The sequence below is a fragment of the Aquarana catesbeiana genome, linkage group LG10 (assembly GCF_042186555.1).
Source record: "Aquarana catesbeiana isolate 2022-GZ linkage group LG10, ASM4218655v1, whole genome shotgun sequence".
NCBI classification, from domain to species: domain Eukaryota; kingdom Metazoa; phylum Chordata; class Amphibia; order Anura; family Ranidae; genus Aquarana; species Aquarana catesbeiana.
Window position 1 is genome coordinate 160,009,905 of NC_133333.1, and position 13,954 is coordinate 160,023,858.

Sequence of the window (13,954 nt, forward strand, 5' to 3'; positions counted from 1 at the left end):
CACATCAAACCTTGAAGCAGATGGCCTACAGCAGCTAAATACCACACTGGGTGCCACTCCTGTCAGCTAAGAACAGGAAACTGAGGCTACAATTGGCACAGGCTCACCAAAATTGGATAATAGAAGAGTCTCAATTTCAGCTGCAACATTCAGATTGTAGGGTCAGAATTTGGCGTAAACAAGAAAGCATGGATCCATCCTGCCTTGTACCACCAGTATGGTGGTCACTTTAAGGTGGGACACTGCCAGATCCACAGAGGATGCAGACCACTTTTTAACAAAGTCCTCTCCAGTTACAAGGCAAATAACCATTGGGGGAACAAATTTCTTATTGGGGTGTTTACAATCTCAATAGAGATTTGGATCAGTAAGTGCACTGGAAAGGTCTTTGTGGTCTTAGAGCAGGGGTCCTCAAACTACGGCCCTCCAGTTGTTCAGGAACTATAATTCCCATCATGCCTAGTCATGTCTGTGAATGTCAGAGTTTTGCAATGCCTCATGGGACTTGTACCTGCAACAGCTGGAGGGCCGTAGTTTGAAGATCCCTGTCTTAGAGGATCTAAAGCACCCACAACTGGGAAGAACATTAGTAGAAGCAATAGTCTAATCCCCAAGGTTCAGAGTGCTGTGCATCATCAATAGGAGCCAAAACAGTCCATTTTAATTTGGAAGTATTGGCAGCAGACTGTGACTTCTGAGGGGTAAGTCAGTCCAGTAAGCACTTAAGAGACTCTAAATTCCACAGATGTCAGCGTGCGATGGCTCAAAATCTGCAGGGGAATCCCACGTGTATTTTCTGTGGTTATAGTCAGCAAAAATCTAGGTGATTTGGGCCAAAAAGTTTTGCATGATTGTAGTAGAAACCTCAGCTGAGAGGGCAGACAAGGCGGCTACATCTGTCAGAGCTAGGGGGAAGACTGCAAATAGGAAAGAACCAGGTGGCAACGTGATTTCAGGCTGCTGATGTTGGTTGCACCAGTTGGCAATGTTTACCTGATTAATGTGTAGTTATGATTTATTAATTACAAAGATATGAGGTGGGTTAAATGACAGTTCTTTTGACCAGAAGTGAAAGCTTTTAACAATACTCTATAGACATTAACTAAGACCATCTTACATGTACTAATGTCAGCTATAACTATCAGGAACCTGCCGCCCGGGTCTGAGATGACATAGTTACATAGTTAGTCAGGTTGAAAAAAAGACACAAGTCCATCCAGTCCAACCATAAAAAAAAACAAAAAAAACGTACAATCCAATATACCCAATACTATACCCACAGTTGATCCAGAGGAAGGCAAAAAACCCCAGCAGAGCATGCTCCAATTTGCTACAGCAGGGGAAAAAATTCCTTCCTGATCCCAGAGAGGCAATCGGATTTTCCCTGGATCAACTTTACCTATAAATGTCAGTACCCAGTTATATTATGTACATTTAGGAAAGTATCCAGGCCTTTCTTAAAGCAATCTACTGAGCTGGCCAGAACCACCTCTGGAGGGAGTCTATTCCACATTTTCACAGCTCTTACTGTGAAGAAACCTTTCCGTATTTGGAGATGAAATCTCTTTTCTTCCAGTCGTAAAGAGTGCCCCCTTGTCCTCTGTGTTGACCGTAAAGTGAATAACTCAACACCAAGTTCACTATATGGACCCCTTATATATTTAAACATGTTGATCATATCCCCCCTTATTCTCCTCTTCTTAAGAGTGAACAAATTCAGTTCCTCTAATCTTTCCTCATAGCTGAGCTCCCCCATGCCTCTTATCAGTTTGGTTGCCCTTCTCTGCACTTTCTCCAGTTCCCCGATATCCTTTTTGAGAACTGGTGTCCAAAACTGAACTGCATATTCCAGATGAGGTCTTACTAATGGTAATAAATGTTATTATGTTAAAGTCTATCTAATACACAGAAGAAAATATCTATAGTCTTTTAATGGTTCTGGGCCCAGGTCGGTTTCATCTCCCTAACTACTCTCTTTGGGACTACTCTTATAGGCCCATCTCTCCTTGACTTGAACAGGGCCACTCTGATCGGGTATTCTGTTAGCCCTCTTCTCCCTCCGGGCCTATCTCCTCCAAGTTTGGGCAATTTCCCCTTAGCTTAATTCACCTAAATAGCACCTTCTCTTCTTGGGTTAACAAGTTAGTGATAATTTGTTTGCAGAGAAATTAATTAAAGTGAAGGTTGTCACCTTCTCCTGAATGGGGCACTTAACTATGCCTGGAATTAGCAGAGGCAAAACCTCCCTTCCTGAACAGATGAAAGAAATATTCTCATCCTATCAAACACCCTTTGAAATGGATAAATGGTTGATTAGCAGGGAGGAATACAAAAGCCTTTATCAAGCTAATGAATTAGGCCCATAATGACTACACACTCAGATAGTATCTCTTCCTGGCCCTTTGAATATTAAGCTAGGTAAACAGCAGAGGGTCTCCAGAGCACAGCATTCTTGCATGTCAAAAGGGGACTGTTAAATGGAATAGATATTCTCAGGCCAAGCCCGTCATATATATATTTACATCCAGCCAAGTTAACCCCTTACTAAAACAATATTACATACACACTACTCTTATTTCTAATCCTAAACTATATATACATCTATATACAAATATTCCCAGTTGCTAATGGAGATTGCTCATAAACGCCTCATAAGGCAACAGCAAGCTCCAAACACCTCTGAAATGTAGGCTGGGGGCACCTGTTGCAGTGGACTGTTCCTACCCTCCTGTATCTAGAATTGGACATTTGGTAATACAAGGTCTCGGATACTCACAAAGCGCAAACAATTGATAACAGATGATGGTCGAATGGCCGGAGGTGATTGTTCCATGTGGCCCTTTTCAATGCAGAAGCTGGATGATTCTTCCTTGATGTTGAATAGAGGGAAATATCACACGTTACACTCCACCCAGTGACCGATGTCGGTCCCTAGGTTTTAACCTCTTCAGCAAAATGCAGGATTTTTTTTTTTTTTTGTAAGGTGTCCAGTGACCTAAGTAAATGAGATAGCTCCTACTACTCACCTGATCTGCCTACTCACAGGCAGATTCTTGCAGACTGATATTCTTCCGTTTTTCTGAAAGAGACATCACTAAAGCACTTTATCACAATTAGGGTTTTTTTTTTTTTTTTTTTATATATATATATATATATATATATATATATAAGACAGTTTGGTAATTTGAGATTTTTTTTTTTTTAGCATTTATTTATTACACAGTGTTTTGGGCATTATATTATACAATATATCTAAACCGTATAAATGTATTATTTGGATGGATTTATTTATGCATGTGCACTTTAGCGCTGCACTTAGTTTTGCTGTAGGAATTGCAGAATGGTGAGTATTTATTATTAGGTAGCATTTGAATAATGTATATTTTGGCTAGGAATAAGTTGTTTATAAGGTGAGGGGAGTGAATGGTTTTAAGACTGCATTTCGTTTCTGGGTTTAAATGGTCTGAATATCAGTGGGATATTCAGCATGCAGCTGCTGGTGTCAATTGGGGGTTCTAAAAATGTGCAGGTTATTTTTATTTTGGAATTTCTTACAGTGTGGATGGAATCATCTGTTCAGGACTGCCTGAAAGTAGTTGCCGAGATAATGGTTCTATGAGCCCCTTAGATACAGAGAGAAGACTCCATCCCAGCTGCTTGCAGAAGGACACACTGAGGTCTACCATCAAGACAGATGCAATAGACTGTTTAGATATTTGACTCCGAACAATGGAAAAAGGAACTATAATGGTCTAAGAAAAAAAAAAAACTTGGACAAGGAGAAACTACCCTGAGAGGAGAATCACCCAACGCCCCCCTCAAGTGAGGAAAAGGCGTTAGATCCTTGACTGATGTCCAAGGGCCTGAAGACAAAGAACTAGACTGGTTACCCTTGCCCAACGGTGAGAGCTTCCAATGCTACAAAAAAACTGACAAAGTAAATTCCAGCAGGTGTAAGGTCCTTTAGGAAAATGCTGACTTATAAGGTTTCTTGAAGCTATCTTCCCAGGATGCCACCAGCGTCCCACAATGGGGATGTCAGGAAAGAGCACTAGGCCAAACACACGAGCCAATGCTCTGAGATGGAACCTCGGTGCTGCTCATGCACACCTGCTACACGTCCTTATCTAGGTAGGGAACAGTCACAGCTAGCTCCAGAGGACCTAGTCGTCTAGGGGTCCCTCTGCAGAAGGGGGTGCTGAGGGGCATCATTAAAGGCTTTACAGATCTGACAGTAGGCAGATTTTCCTAGGAGAAAGAATAGTGGCTTAGATGGAGCACAGAGCCAGAGGCCAAACTGACACATGAACTGGAGCTAGAGGCCCAGGGGTGAGGGGAACTCAAACAGAGTGGGGAAGATGCATTAATCTGTGCAGGGGAGGTAGAAGCGGCAGCTAAAAAGGGATGCTAAAGGCAAGCGTTAGCCTGTGAGCCTAAAAGTGGCTCTAAAGACAGAAGGGTTTATGCATGAAGATAAAAAAAAAAAAAAAAAACCCTTCTGCAGCAGCCCCCCTCAGCCCCTCCTAATACTTACCTGAGCCCCATCTTGATCCAGAGATGTTGCATGAAAGACTCAGCTGTACAATCCCTCCTGATTGGCTGAGACACACAGCAGGGGCCATTGGCTCCCGCTGCTGTCAAAGTCAGTGAACCAATGAGGAAAGAGAGAGGGGGTGGGGCCGAGCCATGGCTGTGTGTCTAATTGGACACCCAGAGCAGTGGCTCAGCTTAGGTGCCCCCCACAGCAAGTTGCTTGCTGTGAGGGCACTCGGCAGGAGGGAGGGGCCAGGAGTGCCAGCGACCCGAGAAGAGGAAGATATGGGCTGCTCTGTGCAAAACCACTGCAGAGAGCAGGTAAATATAACATGTTAGTTTTTTTTAAACAAAAACAAACAAGACTTAAACCACCTCCCGCCTGGCCTATAGCAGATTGACGGCCGGGAAGTCGTTCTGTTATCCTGACTGGGTGTCATATGACGTCCAGCAGGATAACATGGAGGCGCGCAGCGTGGCGATCGCAAGTGCGGCGTGGCAGTCTGACACCCCACATCTCCGATCATGATAAGAAGCCTCTGTCCGAGGCTTCTTACCACGTAATCAGCTGTGACCAATCACAGCGTGAACCAGGAAGTGCTGGTAAAGGGCATTCCTCGGTTTGCGCTGACAGGGAGACCCGATTGGAGGCTCTGCTGATAATCAGCACATTGATTATCAGCACAGCCCCCTCAGATGTGCAAAAAAACACTACCAATCAGTGCCCAGCATTCCCCCAATAAAAAACCCTTCAAGTGCCCACCACAGTGCCAGAGCCCACCACAGTGCCAATCAGTACCCAGCAGTAACACCTGTAACTAATACATCAGTACTTCATCATCAGTGCTGCCCATCAGTGCCACCTGCCAGTGCCAATCAGTACCACCCATCAGTGCCACCTGTCAGTGCCCATCACACCCGCCTATTAGTGCCGCCTATTGGTGCCCATCAGTGCCCATCAATTCTACATATCAGTGCCACCTTATCACTGCCAACTCATCAGTGCTGCCTCATTAGTGCCCGTCAGTGAAGGGGAAAACAAAATTTTGTGACAAAAACTAAGAAAAACTTTTTTTTTTTTCTAAATTTTTGGTCTTTTTTAGTTTATCAAAAAATAAAAACAGCAGATGTGATCAAATACCACCAAAAGAAAACTCTATTTGTGGGAAGAAAATCATAAAAATTTTGTTTGGGTACAGTGTTACATGACCGCGCAATTGTCATTCAAAGTGCGACAGCGCTGAAAGCTGAAAATTGTTCTGGGCAGGAAGGGGCGAAAGTGCCTGGTATTGAAGTGGTTAAAGTATCACTTTAAAGTGACACTCTCTGCACCTGGATGCCAGAAAGGCAGACTCCCTACACTTGTATGAATGGAAGGGTCATTTTTTGCAGAAGGCTATATGAAGGGCCTAGCTCAGTGATGGCGAACCTTGGCATCCCAGATGTTTTGGAACTACATTTCCCATGATGCTTATCCACTCTACAGTGTAGTATCATGGGAAATGTAGTTCCAAAACATCTGGGGTGCCAAGGTTCGCCAGCACTAGCCTAGCTGGTCCCTGACTTCTAACCTTGTGGCCCATCTGAGAGTCAGACTTTGGGGGCCTGGGAGCACCTACCTTAGAAGCGGTCTATTCAACAGTGGATAGATCCTTTTTGAGGGAACTTCCCCATCCTGCCATAGTCTGCCCGGTTAAGGACAGCAACTACAGAACAGTGGGAAGAACCTGCCAGAGCAAACTGGAATTTAAGAACAGATCTCACCTGTCAGCAAAATCCTTAAAGGCGGGGGGGGGGGGGGGGTTCACTTGTGAATTCACAGTTGGTATAAACCACCATCTATAAAACTTCCCAAAGGGAAGTTGTTCCAACACACCATAAGGTGGGGACCAGGACCCATCAAGGATGTTTCTATATTGCATAGAGCAGGGGTCTCTAAACAAAGGGCCAGTTTACAGCTGCATTGTGGCCATTGTGAGTTGAAAATGATTTGGCATCAATGAGTGTAACCAATGTTTCATCATTCGTATTAGTGGGAGGAATAGTGCCCCATCTTTGGTATCAGTGGGAAGAATAGTGCCCCATCTTTGGTATCAGTGGGAAGAATAGTGCCCCGTCTTTGGTATCAGTGGGAGGAATAGTGCCCCATCTTTGGTATCAGTGGGAAGAATAGTGCCCCATCATTGGTGTCTCTGGGAGGAATAATGCCAATAGTTGGTATCAGGGGAAGGAATAGTGCTCTATCATAGGTGTCAGTGGAAGGAATGGGTCTCATTGATGGTGTCAGCCTAAGGAATAGTACCCCAAGGGCCAGAGAAAGGCAAGCAAAGGTCCGCCTCTGGCCCCCCGGCCACAGTTTGGAGACCACTGGCATAGAGGAGTACCTCAAAATAGCAGGTGTAGTGAAAAGGTATTTGCAGCTATAGGAGCTCCAAAAGACCCAAGGCTGGGGGCAGCAGGCTTATCTTCCAAATGAAGGGTAGTATCTACTGCATCAATAATGTGTGGAACAACCCCTTTCTTATTCTGTGGTGACAGCAGAACACTGATGCCTCAGGAGTGGGCTCTTCCGAGAGACTATTGACACTTAGAGATATTACAAGGTCCGGTGGTCCAGCTGTGGTCACCTGTGCCAGCAGAACTGTGCCCTATGTATATATGCAGACATGCTGTGCCTGCATAAACAATGATGTAACAAGGCCCAAAGTGCAAGGTAGAGCCTCAGGTACAGGTAAACTCGGCAACTCGTGCTGATGAGAATTGGATGACTGGAGGTGACCAGCTGTAGGGTGGCAGTAACAGCCAAATTATAGGAGTTCCACACAGCGCTTTGCAAAGCAGAAGCAGCAGAGATATGGTGCCTCCTTAATGCCAAATAGCGGAAAATAGTGTGGAGTGCGCACAAAACGCCACCCAGTGGATGACGGCAGTGGTAAATATCTCAGCGTTTGCCCTTTCTACAGTAAAATCAGCTGTAGAAGAAAATCTGAAAGGTGCCCATTGGTCCTGGAGCCTCAGTCTGAATGACATTACTCAACAGAGAATATTCATGGACAGGGCAAGCACTGCTGCAGTTTTGGACCCAAGGACAGAGCTCTACATTGGTACTTGTGCTGGTCTCTGATGTTAGTGATCAATCTCAACTGACGTGAAAAGAACTCCTCAATAGAAAAAACAAAAACAAAAACAAAAAACACTGACGGGCTACCCTACAGTTTTTTGTTTGCCAATGTTCAATCCTCATGTAGGTGACAGTTAACGAAAAAAGAAACCAATTTCAGTCGAACAGGAAAAAACTATGCATCTCTCACCTTAATTAAAATGAATAATGATTAAAAATAAAACTATATATCTCTCAACTAGTTTGGGGGGCAATGATGTTAAAGTACTACTAAAGTCTCAGTTTTTTGTTTTTTAAAAATAACAAACATGTTATACTTAGCTGCTCTGTGCAGTGGTTTTGCACAGAGCAGCCCTGATCCTCCTCTTCTCAGATCCTTCGCCAGCGCTTCTGGCCCCTCCTTCCTGCTAAGCAACGTGCTTTGAGGGCACCAGAGTCGAGCCGCTGCACTGTGTGTTCTTTCAGACACTGAGCCATGGTTCGGCCCTGCCCCCTCTCTCCTCATTGACTTACTGACTTTGATTAACAGCAGCAGGAGCCAATGGTGCTGCACTGCGGTCTCAGCCAATGAGAAGGGAGCGTCTCGGGGAGCCAAGACACTCCTGCAACATCGCTGGATAGAGATGGGGCTCAAGTAAGTATTAGGGGGGCTGCTGCACACAGGGTTTTTTTTTTTGTCTTAATGCATAGAATGCATTAAGATAAAAAAAACCTTCTGACTTTACAAGCACTGTAACCACTTAAGGACCACCTGCCGTCGTTATGTTGGTACTTTGATGCTAGATACCATTGTTATGGCAGCAACTAGCTGCCAGAACCCTGGTATTTTTAAAAACGTCCGGCAGTCCTTTTTCAGATAAAAGTGGTCTCAGCGTCGGATTCGCTGCAAGATCACTTTTAATCGGGGGCAGGAGAGGGAGAGCCCCCCCTCCGGTTGTCTCCGCCGGTTAACGGAGCCGTCAGTAGCGGCGAAGACTATTGCGTCGGCTCCCCTCACAGCCTGGATGCCGAGCGAGGGAAAAATGGCCCCCACTCTGCTCCATAGCATTGGAGGGCGGAAGCAAAGTCAAAGTCACTTCTGCTCAATGCTCTTAAAAAGGGGGAATTTAAAAAAAAAAAATTTTTTTAATTGCATTTTGGTGTAAATATGAGCGCCGAGGTCTTTTTGACACCAGATCTCATATTTAAAGAGGTCCTGTCGTGCTTTTTTTTTCCTATTACAAAGGGTTGTTTACATTCCTTGTAATAGGAAAAAAAAGGGACCCAAAATATATATTTTTTAAAAAGGACAGTGTAAAATAAAATAAAATAAATAAGAAAAAATCTTTATTTTTTTTTTTTAAAGCACTCTGTCCCGCTGAACTCGTGTGCAGAAGCGAACGCATGCGCAAGTCACGCCCGCATATGAAAACGGAGTTCAGACCACACATGTGAGGTATCGCCGTGATAGTTAGAGCGAGAACAATAATTCTAGCACTAGCCTCTATAACTCAGAACTGGTAACCTGTAGAAATTTTTTAAACATCGCCAATGGAGATTTTTAAGTGCCAAAGTTTGTTGCCATTCCACGAGCAGGCGTAATTTTGAAGCGTGACATGTTAGTTATCAATTTACTCGGCGTAACATTATCTTTCACAATATAGAAAAAAAATTGGGCTAAATTTACTGTTTTTTTCCCAAAAAATTGTGCTTGTAAGACCGCTGTGCAAATACGGTGTGACAAATTATTGTGTTAGAAAAAAAATATATAATGTTTGGGGGTTCCAAGTAATTTTCTAGCAAAAAAAAAAAAAAAAAAAGCGAATGTTAACTTGTAAACAACAAATCTCAAAAGGAGAGGCTCGGTCCTTAAAGGGGTTGTAAACCCTCGTGTTTTAAAAACACCTGGCAGTGACCGGCCCCTCCAGTCTGTCCCCCGTTTTACTTACCTGAGCTCTGGAATTTCCAACGGCGGTGACGCGCTCTTCCTCTGCCTGGGATTCTTGGGTCTCCATTGGATAGATTGATAGCAGCGCAGCCATTGGCTTCCGCTGCTGTCAATCAAATCCAATGATGCGGCGCCGAGTCCGGCATTCTGCGTCTATGGATGCAAATTCTTGACTCAGGAGCACGCCCACAAGGTAACCCCCCGGGAGAGTGCTTCTCCTAGGGGATTATACGATGCGGGGAGAAGCTACCAGCGCCGCCGGGGGACCTCAGAAGAGGATGATCGGTGCCACTCTGTGCAAAACGAACTGCACAGTGGAGGCAAGTATGACATGTTTGTTATTTAAAAGAAAAAACAAAAAACAAAAAACAAAAAAAACAACAAAAAAACAAAACTTTGAAGCTTTACAATCACTTTAAGTGGTTAAACCTTCTAAACGCTTCAGCCCCGGAAGATTTTGCCGCCTTCCTGACAAGAGCACCTTTTACAATTTGGCACTGCGTCTCTTTAACCTACAATTGCGCGGTAATGCAATGCTATACCCAAATTAAATTTGCATTCTTTTTTTCCCCACAAATAGAGCTTTCTTTTGATGGTATTTGATCATCTCTGCGTTTTTTATTTTTTGCGCTATAAACAAAAAAGAGCGACAATTAAAAAAAAAAAAACAATATTTTTTACATTTCTTCATCAGTTTAGACCATATTCTACATATTTTTGGTAAAAAAAATAAATAAATAAAATCACAATAAGCATAGATTGATTGGTTTGCACAAAAGTTATAGCGTCTACAAACTATGGGAAAGATTTATGGCATTTTTATTATTTTTTTACTAGTAATGGCGGACAGATTGGGACCACATTTTTGGGACCACTGACATTTATACAGCGATCAGTGCTATAAAAATGCACTGATTACTGTGTAAATATAAAAAATATAAAAGAATTGCGCTAGTAAATGTGCAATTTTACATACATAACATAAGTAAAAAAAAATATATTGTAATATGTGTAAAAGAGGATGGATGCAGATAGCAACTGCATATAATCCACAAAAGTGTCCCATCAAGTGAAGAAAAACTCAATGAAATAAAGTGGGGACTCCAAATAGCCCATAAATGATAAAAGAAAAGTCCAAGTGATGAATAATGATTAATCCGTATGACCACCAAAGAAGATCCACCACCAGGAATGGAAGGGGTTACTTCTTACCGAGTGGCCATGATCCCCCACTACAGAGGATCACAGCTAGCAGGCAAACTTAAAACAGACTGTAGGAACTTCTATCAGCATCCACTGGGGGTCATCACACCGTCAGCAACAATAGCAGAAAAAAGTTCGAAGAATAGATAGCCTTAAGTCTGGTTCCTTGGCCACAGGAACATGGACAAACCCGTCCTACTGGAATACAACACAGCTTAGAGGTGACGTCAGCGGGTCGTCTGGCTCCGCCCTACGCGTTTCGTGACATCATCACTTTTTTTACTTATGTTATGTATGTAAAATTGCACATTTACTAGCGCAATTCTTTTATATTTTTTATGTTTGACCTCACAATTGATGTTTATTGTTGGGATTGCTGCTTTTTCTAATATTAATTGTTCACATATTTTATAGCGCAGTTTGTATTTCTATTTTTACTGTGTAAATGTCACTGGCATGGAAGGGGTTAACATTAGGGGGCGATCAAGGGGTTAAATGTGTTCCCTAGTTAGCGTTACTAACTGTATAGGGATAGGACTGACTGGGGGAGGAGACATATCACTGTTCCTACTTACTAGGAACAAAACGATAGGTTTCCTCTCCCCTGACAGAACAGGAATTTGTGTGTTTACACACACAAATCTCCATGCTGGCTCTAGTGCCTGCCGTGCAGCGGGTGTGCGCGCCTCCGGCGGCTCTTAAAGGGAACAATATACCCATACGTTGTTTTGCCCAGCTGTACCATTCTGCCGACGTATACTGGCATGAGCTGGTCGGCAAGTGGTTAAAGTGGATGTAAACCCCCATTCATGAAATCTGACCTGGGCACATATATCTGTAGTGTTTACTTATCTCTCTCCAAAGTTCTGAGTCCCATATCTTTCTGCTGCTCCATTCTTCTGTAATCAGTGATAACTTCTGACAAGCTCTCTGTCACAGGAGATAAAAGCAGCTGGAAATTTTTGTCGGGGAGGAAACTTAAGAGACAGATAAGCAGAGCACTTGTCTATTCACAGCACAGCTCTGCAAGTTTCTTTGTTTCTCTGCCTATGTGGAAGAGGGGGGGGGGGTGCATATGCCTTTTCACCAATCAGCTCAGACACAGTGTATGCCCTCCCACTGCTGAAACAGGAAGAAACTTTTCTAACACAATGTGCACCTTCTAAAGAATGTATAAAGCTGAGGACAGAAGATATACGTGTAAACCTTGTAGGGAGATTTGTTTCATCTCTGTGTATCATCTGAGGCTGTTCGCTTCACTGGGTATATGTTAGTTAGGGTTTACATCCATTTAACTTTGTAAATTGGTTGACTTACATTAATTATTCAGCACACAGTAAATGGTACAGATGGTTTCAAAATTATATTTATTAGGTGAAAAAGAAATCTTTAAAATTACATCTGAAATAAAATTGTTTCAATTGCATTTCTTGGACATCATGTTGATGGACTGCATTTCCCAGTAGCCCAGATTCTCCAGTGCCCGAATTTTTACTGCTGGCATCGGATTATGTTCTGGATAATCTCAACAGACCTTCAAGTCATATATTACGTGCTTCCCCATTTCAGGGGACTCTGGCAGCAGGGGTGCTGGAAGTAAGTACAGGCAGGGTATGGTGCCCCATCTGCGGTGAACCTGTTACTAGTATGGGCAAAGTACAGGTTTGTTTTGAATGTCATTGTATCAGCAGGGACTAACAATACTTGCAGGTGAAAGCTGATGGTCACCCAGGCCACCAAGGAATCCTGTCACCTTGCTACAGAGACAAGACTGGATCAATGACAGCTTTTGTTTAGAATTGCCTTTCAATTTCAACTGGAAAAAAAGCCACCTCCTTGTTTCATCCGGGTTGGTAAGGTGCAGTGGAATGAGGATTTCTAAACTCCTTAAGCTCATGATACACAGCCCTTTGTGGCAGCTCAACTGCATTGTTAAAATTGCTAGAAAGCAATGAATCACTAAGAGTAGACTTATGGGTAACCACTGAACCCTTACACAAGCAGAATGTATTAGCAATTAATTGCACGCTGCTAGAACATCTTGCGATCAATCACTACTACATGGTGCCTTTGTAGCTTACACCATAGGGAACCATCTGTTTGAAATAAGCAGTAATCAATCAAGACAAGTAATTGCTACCAATTTTCACAGCAAGACTGAACTCCTTAAAGAAGAGTGTTTAGCACAGGCCTAAGCCCTAGTTTGTACCAAACATGGGTGAAATTCCAGGTCTCACATTTATTTTCTACTTCTAACATCTAGTACTGCAATGTTCTGTAAAATGCAGTGGTGCTCTGAGAGACACATTGAATCTAAATGGTCAAAAGTGAATCCACTGAGCACTAAATGCATCTTAAAAGGTTATAAGGTTGCTGTGGGGGGTCTACCTGCCTAAATCAGAAAAAAATATTTGGTTACTGCTTCACTAATTACTTTTGTCATTCAGGCACTGCCATTGGCAAACACTTCACTCAAGTGCAGAATTGTCAATAAAACTTTAAAAAAAAAAAAAAGGGGGGGGGGGTGGTGGTTGATATATCTATGGGTACCAGGTGCAGTTACAGCCAGACAGAACATTATACATTTCCTATGGAAGATGCTACATACACCAATTTTTAACACAAAGAGTTATTGATCTTCATGATCATTCCAAACTGCATGAACAACATCCCGGTGGAAGGTCAGAGCTAAATAAATAAGCAGCCCAGAGGATAACAGAAAGTGTTTCTGGGTTTAAACCTGCCCAATTCCCCACAGTTTTTATTATTTATTTTTTTATTTGTAAGTTTGTTTTTTGAAAACAAGAAGCCTGATTCCCAATGTGAGAGATTTTCCCAGAGGGCGATTGCACATCCCTTGACTGATCTTCAGAGGGGATACATAAGGGGAGAAGCTAAGATAGAGGTCAACACTACTTGCTTCCCTGATGCATTCTCCATCCTGGGGGTCTCTGGACTCTTATTGCTGGTTTTGTACATGCGTCTCCTGGGGAGTCTCGGGTGCTTTGTCGCCTGGATGTGGTGCATCTCCTGGTGGTGCTGGGTGAATTACCGAGCCTTGCTGTGCTTCTGGATTGACTGTAAAACAACAGCTCACTGTCAATGTCTGGTAACTAACATTTCCCATCAAGAACAATGGTGTGCATTATGGGATCTATAAAAGTATACAT

At 43.1% G+C, this 13,954-nt stretch overlaps 1 protein-coding gene across 2 annotated transcripts in view; it reads right to left on the reverse strand.

Moving 5' to 3' along the window:
• Positions 1–12,134: 12,134 nt before the first annotated feature.
• Positions 12,135–13,954, reverse strand: part of NUCB1 (nucleobindin 1) — a 54,263-nt gene continuing 52,443 nt past the window's right edge. For both annotated transcript variants that reach the window (XM_073602846.1, XM_073602847.1), the window contains exon 13: positions 12,135–13,862. In XM_073602846.1, the coding sequence (XP_073458947.1) occupies positions 13,744–13,862 (119 nt within the window). In that variant the 3' untranslated portion in view covers positions 12,135–13,743. The remainder of the gene's footprint in view (positions 13,863–13,954) is intronic.